The sequence below is a fragment of the Rhinolophus sinicus genome, linkage group LG16 (assembly GCF_036562045.2).
Source record: "Rhinolophus sinicus isolate RSC01 linkage group LG16, ASM3656204v1, whole genome shotgun sequence".
NCBI lineage: Eukaryota > Metazoa > Chordata > Mammalia > Chiroptera > Rhinolophidae > Rhinolophus > Rhinolophus sinicus.
In genome coordinates, this window is record NC_133765.1 from 27,385,256 (window position 1) to 27,399,985 (window position 14,730).

Here is a 14,730-nt window from a genome sequence, read left to right on the forward strand (position 1 = left end):
ATGGCTAAGAACATCAGCTCTTTTATTACTATTATTATTATTGTTATTATTATTTTTATTTACTGTTACTTTCCCCTAAACAACAGCACAATTCAAATAACAATGACACACACGTCCCACCCCTATACACAATACCACTATCCTGCCTGCCAGGCTGTCTGGCCTTTGCTTGGTTCCTGATGGAGCTGTCTGGAGACAACCCCCTCTGTAAAAATCCTGATGTGGACATAGGAGACACAAGGAAGGGGGAACTTTAGCCAGAAGAGAAACTGAGGGGCTTCCAGAGTCCTCGGGGAGTGTCTGCTTGGCAACATGCTATAAACTCCTGGGCGGAGGGCAGAAGGCACTACTTGTTTTCGTGTGGTTGTTGAATGAACCCCACTTGGAGATGGAAGACCTGTCTCTCACCCTTTATAGGCTAGGGCTGGAGAAACACAGTGGGGTGAGCTAATGGGCTCCATCAACCAACCAAGGGGCAGGCAGGGATGTTGGGAGCCCAGAATAGAAATCTGGGTGGTGTGAGGTCCCCAGAGAAAAACAAACCTTGCAGTCACTGCAAAGTAAGGTACAATGTGAAATGTTATGTCCCCTTTTATTTGTTTTGCAACTATAGAATGTGCAACATTTTTTTATCAAGATAGAAAAGGTAAAGAAAAGAAAAACTCCCAGCATTTTGGCCTAACGCAACTGAGCATGACTTGCCAATTGCGCCCTCTTGTGGAAAAACCTAGCACTACACTATGCAGGGACTGGTCAATTCACCCCCGTCCCCCAACCTTTTAGTCACCCTAAATCTATGAGTTCAGCTAAAATAATATGTATGTACCCTGGAATCAGAGAAGCCCTGGGGTTGGGGAGGGAACAAAGACGGGCCAAGACTGGGGTCTCAAGTACAGGTGACTTCCTGGCTGTCTTGGGGATGCTCGTTGTTGAAAGTGCTCTCTCCAAACGGTGAGTACGGGGGAACCTGGGGAGCTTCAATGATCAGCAGGCCCTCCGGGGAAAGTGAGGCAAATACCGTCGCAGGATCCACCTCTGCAGGAAGCCTAGAAGAAGCACAAGATTTTATTCATTTATTATTTTAACGCGGCCTAAACATCTTTTCATTCATTTGAAAGAAATTATTTTTGGTAAGAGCTTAGGCTCTGGCCCATATACAATGCTGGGCTTGAATCTTGGCTCTGCCCCTTTCTAGCTCTGTGTGTGATCTTGGGAAGGCCACTCAATTGCTCTGAGCTTGTTTCCTCTTCTGCAACATGGAGATAATAATATTAAACCTGTACAATATTTGAGGCTCTAGAATGAGACAAAGAAATCTGAAGATGCTTTGCAAATGGTAAAACGCTGCTCCAACAGTAACTGAAAAGGGAGCTGTGGCCCAAGTGTTCAGGTTTCCGCTCAGCACCCACAACTGACCAGCTGCTGGCAGAAATGGCCACCGCAACCATCCCTTTGTACAGCATCAGTTAGGGACACATTTTCATTTGCCATGTGCCTGCTGGCGAGTGCTTCACTACAAAACACAATTACTGGTGGAATTAATGGGGAAATAGGCAACTTGGTAGATAAAGGGGGTCAGGCTGGCCACAGGGCTAGACCTCAGATGGCAACATCGCTACGATGTTTAGAATGAGTCACGATTTGAGGCACCTCGTAAGTATCTTGTAGCAGGAGATGATCATTTTGTTCCGAAAACACCTTCATGGGTGTTACCTGGTTAGAGCTTTATCATAGGCCTGGAATAGGTAGGAATTAATACGCCCGTCGCTCAGGACACTTACTAGAGACTTGGGGAAATCAAAGACCGGATCAGTGAGTGACAAAGCATCAAAGATGGAATTTCTGACCCCAAATCTGCTTCCAGCTCTACAGCTCTTTTATGAGTTTTGGATTTTGGGGGGGTGAACAAGACTTCTGGGACATAGTTTCTTCAACAAACTCTTGGAATTGTGAGGACATGTGGACAGCCTAAGTGGGATGTCGTTACTGATAAAAATAATGAAAATTAGGGCCGTCTGAGCACTTTTTATGTGCCAGGGACCCCACCTGCATCATCTGAGTTATTTATGAACAATAGTCCCATCAGGCAAGTTCAATTACTATCCCCAATTTACAGATGAGGAGATTGAGATCAGAGAGGTGAAGTGATTTGCCTAAGGTCACATAGCTGGTAAGCAGCCGATGGGAATAGGCTTGGAATGCTGGTATCGGAACCCAGAGGAGCTGGTTGTGATGTTCTACTGCTTCTCTGGTTCCAGACTTTTGAAAAAAGGACCATGGGGAGAGGCCGGAAGGTTCCAGCGCCATAGCATTTTCCTGGCGCAGGCTGGGTCTGCCTGTTGTAAATGCATCTTCACAGGTCTTGATGAAAGAACCAAGAAGTGACGTAAGCCCATTCAGAGTCATGGGTAGGGCGCTTCCTGGAGCAGCCAGGGAGTGTTCTGCTGTGAATGCAACCTGTAGCCACATGAGCTGCACCTACCCAGGAGACGCCTGCCAAATTGGAGCCACAGAGATTAACAAGGGGCCTGCTGAGAAGGGTGGAAGAGAAAGAGGGAACTTGGAGGGCTGCCAAGTCAAGCTTCTACAGCAGAGAAAGGCCAAAAGCTTGGCTATTCCCCCCCCCCCCCCCCCGCACTGGGATGGGCCAGCTCTGTTTAACTGTTTGCGTGCCACCTCAATGGACACCTGGTACAATGTGACAGGGAAACCATGGTCCAGAGCATGGACGTTGCAGGTAGGCAGAGCTGAATGCAAATTCTGACTCTTCCTGATTGTGTGACCTTAGGCTAGTGGTCTCGCCTCCCTTTCCTATATTTATGTAGAGAAAACCTGGTAACAAAAGTATCTACCTCTTCGGGTGATATGAGAATTATGTGTGCCTGGTATACAGTAAGTGCTCAATAAATGTTAGCTCCTACATTGGGATTATAGTCATTGGCCCAAAAGTGGGCACCTGGACAATAGTGAATATTTTAGCACAAGTTGCCGTGTCATTGAACCATAGAATGTCAGAGCCCAGAAGAATCTTCTTGATTCTCCAGGACAATGGCCTCGTGTTACACATGGGGAAACCGAGGCCGAGAAGTTGGAATACACTTGTTCAAGGTCTCTCACCAGGTGACCTGGGTTGGAGGTTTTAATAAGATTAGTCCCCACAGACTGAGCACCGAGTCTATACCTTATGCTAAATGCCTTACACACGTCCTCTCGTTCCCCATCACAATCTGTCCAGGAGGAAATGCAGGAACAGAAGCTCTAAGCTACCCACTCACTTTCTCATGGAGCCAGGACTTGCTACACCCAGGGGTGTGACTCAGAATATTGGACAACTGGCACAGCTGGACACTGACCAACCAGAATGGATGGATTCATGCCATAGTGATGGAGGACGGTCCTTGGGGATCCTTTAGTTGTTGGAATTGGGGAGATTTGGACGGTCCTGGGGACAAGTTCAAGATGGCTTCTTGGCTAGGGAGGGCACCTGAGGGATTCAGGGCACTGGCTAGTCCAGAACTGTTGACAACTAGCCCAGTTCAGCTGCTGGGTCCCAGCTGAATAGCAGCCCTGCCTCAGCAACCTCAGGTATTTCTATCTGGTCAAGTAACTCCCAGCAAGCTGTCTTCCCTGAGGCCTCAGAGATGGCGAAATCCATGCACGGCCGTCTTTTTTAAATGATGAATCTGCTGACTTCTTTCCAGCTCAGTTCCTTTCATAGCTGTGCCCTGTCTGTGACTCCATCCTGAGACCTTATTTGAGCTTCTTGAAAGAAACATCAGCTCCTTCCCGCTCCCGTTTCCCTTTCTTTCCCTTCTTCTCAACATTTGATCTGGCTGCTGGATCAGGGAGAGGTGTGGGGCTCAGGGATGGTAGGCGAGCCAGTGAGCAGAGAAACTGTTTGGCATTTGCCTTATCAGGAAATGTCCACAGGCTTCCCAGAACTCCGGAGGCGCTGGGCAGAGAATGGACACGTGGGGGGTGGGGGAGAGAGAGAGACAGGACTGCAGGATCCCAAAGCTGAAAGAGGCCTTGGAATTCAGCTAGTGCCACCTCTCCAGACACAGGCCATCTCCACCAGGGCTAGGGGTGGAGTTAAGACTCAATAACAACAATAATAGTAATAACAAAACACCACTTATGAGGAGCAACTGTGTGTCGATTGCTGGGCCAGGCACTCACTTCATTTTCAGTTGCAAGGCTAGAATCGCCACCCATCCCTCCTGTAGATGAGGAAAGGGCATTCCTTGCTCAGGAATGAGCCCTGGACTCAGAGTTCAGGGGTCAATTTGGGGCTGTTCTAAATTTTAACCGTAAGGACCTTGGGTATGTCCTTTCACCTCTGGGAGACTTAGTTTCCCCCAAATATAAGGAGGGTGATGTCTCTGCACACCTTCGCTGCAAACAAAGGCTACAGGCAGCGATGACGAGGTAAGACGCTGGGGCCGGAAGCGCACGTGGCAGAGGGATGCCGATAGGGAGAAGATGTGGCCATGAACCACCAGTCACCAGCACGTCCCTGTGTCTCTTCTCCCTACAGGCACCTCCATGAGGCCTCCGTGGCTTTGACTCATTGGCTCAGCCTGGTGGTCGTCGGCTGCCCTCATCATTCCTCCAGCCTGAGCCCTCCTCACTCCCCTCAGCAACACCTGCCCTTCCTGGGTCCCAATCTCTCAGCCGCAAAACCCCTCCTGGTAGGAAGCAGTGGTGTCAGGAAACCTTCCGGCTTAATTCTCGTCGGTGCCCTAGAGAAGGTACACACTCTCCTGGCCATGGGAGAGTTACAGCAACAATCCTTCCGGACATGCCACGAGGGCACTTGGGGCATCAGGGGAGGGGCTTTATTGATGGTGATGGACATCCTCCTTCAGCCACACCATGTGGCTGGGTAAGTGCCCCACGTGTCGTGGAATTGTGGACGAGCCAGCTTGCCTCTCGCTTATTCTCGGATTCTTTGTCTACCAAATGGGGTTGTTCATACTGATGTCACAGGGCGCTAAGCAGACAAGATGGCACAATCTACGTGCTCTTCTTCCTGGGATCCTATTGCAGGTCTGCTGCAACATTTTCCCCCTTCAGGGTGAGGGTTCAATTCCCTGCCCCAGGGGGTGTCTCCCAGGAGAGATACCCAAAAGGGTACAGACTCCAGATTTTAGGTCCCAGGCACTGCCCCCCTCCACCTCACCCTGCAATCCACACTGCCAGGTTACTTACTGGATTTTCTTTGTGAAGTTCTTGGAAACGATGCCACCTTCTTGCTGCTTCTCTTCATGTTTGCCTGGAAGGGAGAGGAATGCCACATGTCACCATCTAAGTCCCTTTGGACATCCACTGTTCAGGACTCGGGCTTGGATTCAACTCTTGGGCCCACCCCTCCCTCACTGTGTGACTTGGGGCTTGATCTAGAGGCTGCAGGTATCTAGGCCTTAAGGGTTCTCACCTGATCCCACCTTCCAGCCTGTTGTGAAGATGAAATAAGGCAATGGACTAGCTGACCCCACTCCCCTAACCCTGAGGCTAACATCCCAGAATCGGTGGTAGCAAACAGTGGGGCGAGTTTACCACCTAGCTGGCTTTCTCACTCAGAGAAGCCTTTCTGGGTTCGGAAGACGGGCTTCTTTCTCCCTTGGTTACCGATGTGGAAACTGACACCCATTGAAGGGTCCAAGATCATGATCTAGATGGGCCCAAGGTCATCTAACAGGTTCCTGGCAACCCTGGGCTCCAGCCCAGCTCGCTCTGAATCTAAGCCAAGTACTGGGATCTGATGCCTCTCTGCCCATCCCAGCTTCCAATTACCGTGTTTCCCAGAAAATAAGAGCGGGTCTTATGTTAATTTTTGCTCCAAAAGACGCATTAGGGCTTATGTTCAGGGGATGTCATCCTGAAAAATCATGCTAGGGTTTATTTTCTGGTTAGGTCTTATTTTCGGGGAAACATGGTAGTTCTCTGAGCCACACTAGCTGTATCTAGTACTGAAAGAACTGCCTGGAAATAAAGCTTCAGTCTGCTAACAAAAACCACCCAGACTCTGCAAAGGGGACTCTCCTTAAGAAATGACATATTATGCACTATGGATGTGAAATTCCACCTGCCCCACCTCCTGCAGGGCGCAGGAGGAAGAAGGGTTTTCTTTCTTTCTTTAGGAAGGAAAAAAGGCGAAATTACAGAAAGGCTTGGGCCCAAACTGGTATCATTTTGCAATTTATATAACAAATTCTGAACCTCTCGGCCCCTCCCTACTCTTATTTTTTTAAATGGAGAGATTGTCTCTAATGTCTCTTTAAGCAAAGAATTAGTGCCTGGCAGAGCCATTTGGCTCCTATTATAGTCCTCATTTATGGGGCCATGTGCCAGGGCCAAAAACCCTCATTTACATAGGAACAACCTTCTGAGAAGCTTGGGAATCTAGACTGTAAATACCCTTGTAGGATAGTGTGTCTTTCTACAGTCCAGATTTTTAAAAGCTGATAATTTATAGGTAATTACGTTATTAATTACTTTTTATTATTCATTATCCCTCTATTAATAACTTTTTCCCTGATAATGCATGTGTATGTTAGAAAATGTAGGAAAAAAAAATTAGAACCACCCATAATCCCATCACCCTGAGGAAACCACTGGCAACATTTTTGTAAATGTTCCAGACTTTTCTTTCTATGTTGCTTAGAAAGGCGTAAATGTTATATAGCGTAGATGTATATCATGTACTTTAGCCAATGGGATCATATTGTACATTATGCTTAAAACCTGTTTTTATGTCTTGCTAACCCATGATAATTCTATTTCCGTATTACAGCAAATAGCCTTCAACGGGATTTTTAATGGCTGCACAGCGTTCCAATGTGAGGCTATAGAAGTTCATTTAGCTACTCCCGGCTTTTGGGCACTGAGGTTTCCGCCATTGAAAAGAATCTCTGGCAACCACCAAACCATTGCCAGAGGGTAAGGGGGGTGGGGGGTGGGGGGTGGGAGATGAGGGTAAGGGGGATCAAATATATGGTGATGGAAGGAGAACTGACTCTGGGTGATGAACACACAATGGGATTTATAGATGATGTAATACAGAATTGTACACCTGAAATCTATGTAATTTTACTAACAATTGTCACCCCAATAAATTTAATTTAAAAAAATTATGAATAATAAAAAAAAAAAAAAAGAATCTCACTGCACTGAACATTCTTGTTGTTAGGTCTTTGCCCACTGACTTCTTTGGGATAAATTCCAAGTTCTAGAATCTCTAAGGCTTGATCTGTAGATCACTAAATTGCCCTTAGGAAAACAAGGCTGCATCCATGTATTTTCCCACCAGCTGGACAGAATGGGTTGCATTTATAGGAATCCGTTTTGAAACGGGAGTGTTTGGCTAAGCAGAACATGCCATTCTGTGAATGTGCTGATGCTCTGAGAGTTTGTTCTGACCTGCCAAGTCCATGACCACCAACTGCCCAGCTCTAACCCAGGCCCATGCCCAAAGGAGCACTCTCTGTTCCCTGACATCCACCCCGAAGCCTGGGCCTCCAGAGGCCTGCTTCCCTTGGGGACAGGCCAGTACCTCTGACTCAGCCCTTTTACACCCTTGGTGTCCTGGGAATAACTAAAAGGACGATGATGATAAGAACAATAATAGCAAACTCTTATACAGCCCCTACTTGCTGTCAGCCACGGCTCTAAGCACCCCACCGATATCAACTCCTTTAATTTTCACAACAACCTTAGAAAGCAGGTACTTTGATTATTACCATGTTGTGGGTGGGGAACGGACATTCAGAGAGTTTAAGTGATGTGCTCAAGGTCACACAGCTTGGAAGAGTGGGAGCAAAGGTTCAAAGGCAAGTATGTGGGTTTGGGACTTGAGGCCTCGCTTGGACATTTCCTGGCACACCCCTATTTTTCTCTGAGCCTCAGTTTATTGTTCTCTAAAATGGAGGTGACAACAACTTCCTAATTATTGGGTTACTGTGAGGAGCAAATGAGAGTGAGTCACAGAACTGCTTTATAAGTTGTAAAAATACTGTGTGAAGGTAAACGCTTATATTTTATTTTGATGTTTGGGGAAAGGACTGCTCCTCAGAAGCCAACCCTCCCTGTCCATGCTCTGAAAATAGGGTATTGGGGTGAGGGAGGGCCGGCTCCAAGATTTCCATAAAGGGGGGCCTAATCTGGTTGAAAGAAGGTGTTGCTAAGAGGAGCATTTTAGAGCTTAATTTACATATTATTTGAATATTTATTGGGGCAGTTTAAGGATTCTGAGTGATTTTTAATTTCTTATTTTGTTTTCCTATTTATATTTTCTACGTGGAAATATTTCTTTTTTTTTTTTGTAAACAGAAAAAAGTAATTAGTATGACTTAAAAAGATTTTTTAAAAACCTCATCTGGAGGCCAGGGACAGCAACAGGGCCCCAGATACCATTTTCTCAACAGGCCTCCGAGAAATATAGGTGCCAAGACGGTGGCATCTGCCCTTCAGGGAAAGCCACTGGCCCAGCTAAAGAAAGAAAGCGCTGTTTCCAGAGGAGGCAGAGGCCCTGGGATTAAGACGAAGGGGCGGGAATAAAGCCTCAGGGTTTTTCCAGTCCTTTCCTTGGCCAGGGCCTGGTCCAGTGGCCCATGAAAGCGATATTTCTTGGCTGGTGGTAGCAGGGTAAGGGTAAGGGTGTGTGAGGCATGATGATGGAAATCTTCTAGTTCAGCATTATCCAAACACTTCCCTAGAACTAGACACTCATACATGGTCAGATAAGACAGGGCTGTCTCTCAGAGATTCATAAACTACATTAACAAACTCAAGGCTCTGATAAGTCCTGCACTGAGGACACATGGTTATAATTTTGTTTCATCTGGCACCTTCTAGAATTCTGGACTCCCTCCCTCCTCCATTTCTCAGATGGCTAGTGACATCCTATCACATACCGTTTGGCAAATACTGATCTAGTTCACCTCTTCGTAAGATAATAGTAGAGCTGAAGCCAGGGGGTGATAGTATTTGCCCAGGGCCATACAATCAGAAGCAAATCCAGCCATCCTGACTTGGAACTAAAGAGGCCTGGCTTTGAATTTCAGACAGTGGGCCCTGGAGATACAGGTGATCTCGGGTGAGTTACTCTCTGGGCCTCGGCCCTCATCTGTAAAATGGGTGTAACAAACCTACCCATATTTCCTTAGAAGTCCATGGGAAGAACCAGCACGCCGGCCTATGTCGGCATTTAGCACAGGATCCCACACAAAGTACTTGAGGAAGAAGAAGAGGTCTGTCTGCGGGTGTAAGGTAGGACACTGGCTCTGACATCTATCTGACTTCCCTCGAGAGTTGCTGTCTCAATGGAGCCCTAGATATAGATCTGATCTTTTAAACCATTTTTATAAGGGTCTGGCTGTACTCTCAGGGGATCTGCATTCTGTCAAGTGGAGGTTGCTAAGTGCAGACCTGTGAGGACTTTACAAGCGAAAATTGTACAATGTTACTATAGGTTTTGTCTATCTTTGTCTTAAGTCCCGCAACAACCCCATTTTACACAAGTGGAAACTGAGCTGGGATCTCAGCCTGGAACTGCCACACCCCACTTGTTAAGAAGCACCTAGAAAGAAGAATGGAGAGAAAGACCTTAGGGCTGGACAGACGTCTCCTGGAGGGACCATAGGGCATAGGGGACCCTCCACCCTGGGGTGGAAGACTCTGGAATCCTAGTTAAAACAAAGAAGGGAGTAGTGAAGAGAAATAATCTGTTTACAGAGTGCCAGGCAGGCACTATCATATTAGCTCCATTTTACAGACACTGCATTTATTATCATATATTGTCTGCATATATTTAGTCTTCCCTACAGCCTCACGGCATAGATATTATTATGATCCCCATTCTGCAGATGAGGAAACTGAGGCTCAGAGCAGTGAAAAGACTTCCTTGTCCGCATCATTCCAGAGAGTGAACAGCAGAGCCAGGATATGAACCCAGGTATCAAAGACTAGCTGCCATTTAGGATGTATTAGGGCCTTACTATGTGGCTGGCATTTTAATAAAACAACATCAACAACAATACTGACCCACTGTGTTTCAGGCATGATATACACACGTCGCATGCATCACCTCATTTAATACAACAATCCTTTTGCTGTGTAGCCCTCTGAACCCCAATTTCCAGATGAAACAAAGGAGAGGGAAGTGAAATAACTCGCACATCCTACTGGTTAGTGGTAGAGCTAGTCCCAGAATCCTGCCTGGCTCCCCAGCCAACTCGGAAAGCCCTGGCTGACCCCCCTCCATCAGCACGTGGCCCCAAGGTGTCTCCTGGCCCACCACACCCGTCGGAGCTTCTGATGTTTATAATTCTGCTCTGTCAGGCTTTGAAACTCCCCCTGAACGCTGCTCTGCCAGGGCTTGTTCCTGCCCAGCCTGTGTTTGCAATGGTTTTTATTGATTTTCTGGGCCTGGAAAGCCTGCAGGGAACATGTTCTGTTTAATGGAGCTTTAATTGGGAGGGAAGCGAGAAAGCTTTTCCTCTGCTGCCCAGCTGCACTGGGGCTGAGACTCCAGTCTCCTCTTCACTGTTGCCCAGAGCATTCCCTCTCCCAGGCTGGGACACGGTGACACAAGCGCTGTGCCTGGAGTCGTGGACAGGCCCAGACTCTTCTGCTGACTCACAGCGTGACCTTGGATGAGTCCCGCCTGGGCCTCAGCCTCAGCTGCAAAATGGGACTAGATACCTCTCCTTCTCGGGACTAGAGTAGGGATTATTTGGGAGAAGGGACATAAAAGTTTTAGCCCAGCTTTGGCCCCTGATAGGGACTCAATAAATCATCAATTTGCTTCTGGCCTCCCAGTTCCCAGACAGCCTGGGTTTGAATCTTTGGTGGCCTTGGGCAAGTTACGTTAACCTCTCAGTGCCTCAGTTTCCTCATCTGTAAAAAGAGGACACAAATAAGACCCCTGTCCTCTGGTGGTATTCCCTGAGATGCTCTAGGTAAAGCACGAATTGTGGTGCTTGGCAGGGAGCAAGCTCTCAAGGATACCCATTAGTGTCGTTATAATGGCTATTAAGCCTCAGTTTCCTTATCTGGGACAAGGAGCATTTCACTTGAAACCTGTGCTGGTTACTCACACTCAACACTCAGCATGAAACATCCTTCTAGACTATGTGTGATGCTGGGTGCAATGAACCCCATTTCTTCTTTGTCCTGTTTTTCCTTCTACATTAGTTTCACTTCTTTCTATGAAATTCTGTCAGAATATCTGATGTGGTTTCTATTTTCCTGCCTGTTCTGACGAAACAGCACCCCAAGGTTCCCAAAGCCAGGTCAGGTTAAGATTTCTCCTGGAAGCCAGGAGCGGAGAGCTCTTCCCTAAAGATAACCTCCATGGGCTGCATTCCTGAGCCCTGAAGTCACCTGTGTCATGTTGTCATAGCTTCCCCTCTAAGGAAACGTCCTCTTGGCTATTCCTAGGGCTGAGGGTTCTCTCCCCCTCTTGCCCCCCACTTACCAGACACCTCCACGTATCCGTCCTTGGTCTTCACCATCAGTTCCTCTGGCTTGAAGCTGTGCACGTTGACACACACTTTCCAGGGCTCCCCAGGAAAGGGTGGGGGGTTCCTGCCCTCGGCAGGTACCCCAAACCTGGCCGTGGCAGTGGGCACCCGGGGCAATGTGCCGGATCTCAGGGACCCTGGCCAGGCTGATGAGAGTCGAGGCAGGGCCCAGTCGGGCCAAGGGGCAGTCAAGTCGTCGGGGAAGGGGTCCATGCCAAAACCGTCATCCAGCAGGCGGTGGGAGGTGAGGGGTGAGTCTCGGAAGGGGTCTCTGCGCAGGCGGCTTGGGTAGTGGCAGGAGAAGGGCATCTGACCATCCGCCATAGCGGCTGCTGAGCTGGAGGGGAGACGGAGGCTCAGAGAGAGAGAGCCACCTGCCCAAGGTCACACAGCAAGGTGATATGGGTAGGCTAGCCTTCCAAGCTTATTCTTCAGTTTCAGAAAATGCCGAACCATCCACTGCCAAGGACCAAGGCACACACCAGGCTAGGGTCCCAGCCCCTAACGACACTCCAGCCACCAAAGGCAATCCTCCGCTGGTCCAGCCAAATCCCAGAGGGCCCCTCTCCACACTGCCTCACCAGAAATCAGTCAGCCACTGTCCTCCCAGGCCGCCCAGGCTGGCAGCCAGAGTCGCTGAGGTCTAGAGTAAAGCCGGGAGCTTAATAAACCCCTAGAAACTTCTCTCTGCTTCTGGGCTGGGAGTCTTCTATTTATTGCTGCTGGGGCAGGAGGCGGGTTTTGTAAGCGCCTCCTGTCACAGGAGTATTCGGAGGTGATGAACTAGCCCTGGAGAATCTGTGGAGGGAACAGCTGGGCTCCCAGGGGGCGGGGAGGGGCCTTCTCCTCCAACGCAGCCAGGCTCTCTGGACAAGTCTCTCCTCCCCCTGACGGCTCAGCTCCGCCCTCCCCCTCTCTCCTCCAGAGCCCGCCCTCCTGGAGCAGGGCACTAAGGCCTGGCTATTAATAACCCTCGCCTGGCTGAAAGCTCAGGTCACCCTCTGCAAATACCTTTCCCTGAGCATGCTGCATCCTGCCTCCCGCGCTGGGGACCTGCAGAAGGGGAGGAAAGGGCTCCTGCAGAGGGGGAGGAAAAAGCCCGGAGCCCAGTGGCATTGAAGGCAGATGGCTCTGGGTTGCAATCCTCAGTTACAAACTCTCAGAGCTTGCCTTCAGTACCATCTGAGGGCAGTCACGTTATTCCTCCCACCAGCACTGAGCTGTCAGTTTCCCCATCTGTAAAATGGACTCAATGGCAGCCTGCCCATGGGTGTGTCATGGGGAATACATGAGGCCGTCCCCCCTAAGCCCTTCGCAGACTGGCACTCAGATTTTCAATGTGGAGTTCTCAATTATTTAACGCTTGCTATGTGCCAGGCCCTGTTCTAGGTGCTGTACCAAATATTAACTCGCCTCAGCCTCACCAGCATCAGAGATATACAGATACTGGTGTTACCACTTTACAGATGAGGAGACAGCCATAGTCTGTGTTCAGCAATGGAAGCGTTTAGTATAACCATTGTGGCTGTTAATAGTGATAGTTAGAAAAAGGTATGGTTCCCAGGCAGGGGGTCTGGTCTGAAGACCTGTTCTCAAGACTTTCCTGGCCCTCCCACGTGGCTTGGAGAATGACTTTACAAATGGTCCTTCGACCAAAAGGCTCCTTGAGCTTTTGGGTTCCAGTCTTTGCTCTGCCCCAACAGGTGGGCAATTTGGGGCATGACACTCTCCCTCTGTGGGCTTCAGGGTCTCAGCCCTGCCTTCCTCCCGGGGAGGGGGCGGTGCTAAGGAATTCGATGAGTCATTGGCTGAGAAATCGAGTGGATGTTAAGCAGGGCCTGCATGAGGCAGTTTGCTAAAAATAATAATATGGCAAACAACAACAATCACCATCCTTCACTGCCTCCTATGTGCCTGCCATTGTGGTGAGCAGGTCGTAGACGTTATCTCACTAACCCTCACAACAACAAGGGTGGGTGTTATCACCACCCCTATTTTGCAGGTGAGGAAAGAACGGAGGCGCAGGGTTTGGCCCCTGCACACAGATACCGCAGGGGAGGGAACCCGGCTTGTTCTGAACCTCAGATCCCTGCAGAGCTGAATGACGCAGGCCCTCACTGGCCTCCCCCTCCAGCCGAGGGAGGGAGACTGAGGCACCCTCCCCACCCACCACACACACACATCCCAGTAACTGGGTCCCCACTTAGGGTGAGATCATCAGGCTAGAAGCTTCGGGCTGACGTCACAGCTGGGCACAGACGCCGCAGCTCTTTCTGTAATCACTGCTGGGGCGAGGCGGCCTGGGTTTGGAGCCAGGATGGGGAAGAATGCCTGCATGAAGCAGAGGAGAAAGCTGGGACCTGGGCTGGGGCCGGGGGTGAGGTTTCTGCGTGGGTGGGACGGGCTGGGGGCGGCGTGTCCCGAGTGAGTTTTTGTGTGGATTTGAGTGGGTGGGGTGGTGAGTGTGTGTTTGTTTATGGGGAAGTCTGCCGTAGGAGGGTTCTGGAAGACCCTCCTTTTCCTTCTTCTCCAGGCTTCCCTTCCACAACCTCACGGAGCCTGGTGAGAATGTGGGGAACACAACCTCAATAGCCAGCTCCATCCTCTAATTTCCAGAATGCTTACAGGATCGAGGCCCTGGGGAGGGTGTGCAGCTAGAAAACAGAAATATCAATCAGTAGCATTTATCTGCCACTTTCCATCTGCCAGGTTCTGTTCTAAGCACTCTAAATTTATGTATATTAACTCATCTAATCCTCCTTACAACCCTACAAGGAAGGGACTTTTATTATCCCCATTTTACAGAAGAGGAAACTGAGGTACAGCAAGATGATGTGACTTGCCCATGTATACAGTTTCTGATGAGTGGCAGAGCTGGGATCCGAACCTTGGCAGTACGGCTACGGATCCCTCTGCTGTACGGCCTCTTAGAATCATAGGCACTACTCACATTTATTGAGCACTGACTGTATGCCAGGCCTTGTGCTCAGCACTTTTATTTATGACCTCATTGAATCCTTATGGTTCAGAGAGGTAAAGCCACCTCTCCCGGGCCACACAGCTGGCTGAGGATGGGAACCCGAGCCAGTGGGACTTGGGAGCCCCCAGTGGGAACCAGAAGGGGACTATATTGCCCAGGTGGGCCCAGTGATCCTCTCACATGCCTGCTGTCCCCCTCGCCATTGGATGCTGGCGTGTTTGTAGG

General features: G+C 49.2%; 1 protein-coding gene and 1 long non-coding RNA gene across 2 annotated transcripts in view; one reads left to right on the plus strand and one right to left on the minus strand.

The window, feature by feature from the left end:
- LOC141569253 (uncharacterized) overlaps window positions 1-4,666 on the plus strand; it is a 295,225-nt gene extending 290,559 nt beyond the window's left edge. Inside the window, exon 4 of the long non-coding RNA XR_012492757.1 lies at window positions 4,538-4,666. This is a non-coding gene — a long non-coding RNA (uncharacterized LOC141569253). The remainder of the gene's footprint in view (window positions 1-4,537) is intronic.
- On the minus strand, window positions 6-12,349 carry HSPB8 (heat shock protein family B (small) member 8). Its single transcript, XM_019753966.2, has 3 exons — window positions 11,480-12,349; window positions 5,212-5,275; window positions 6-1,046 (listed from the first exon to the last, which is right to left on the minus strand). Exons 1-3 carry the CDS (start codon window positions 11,847-11,849, stop codon window positions 887-889), a joined length of 594 nt encoding a protein of 197 aa, XP_019609525.2. The 5' UTR covers window positions 11,850-12,349; the 3' UTR covers window positions 6-886.
- Window positions 12,350-14,730: the final 2,381 nt, after the last annotated feature.

What these genes read in the sequence shown, in the direction of transcription:
- HSPB8 (XM_019753966.2), bottom strand. Translation starts at nt 11,849, where the DNA reads ATGGCGGATGGTCAGATGCCCTTCTCCTGCCACTACCCAAGCCGCCTG. An exon ending in CGGATACGTGGAGGTGTCTG is followed by an intron (nt 5,276 to 11,479) that starts GTAAGTGGGGGG and finishes TCTCCCTTCCAG; the next exon opens with GCAAACATGAAGAGAAGCAG. An exon ending in AACTTCACAAAGAAAATCCA is followed by an intron (nt 1,047 to 5,211) that starts GTAAGTAACCTG and finishes TGCTTCTTCTAG; the next exon opens with GCTTCCTGCAGAGGTGGATC.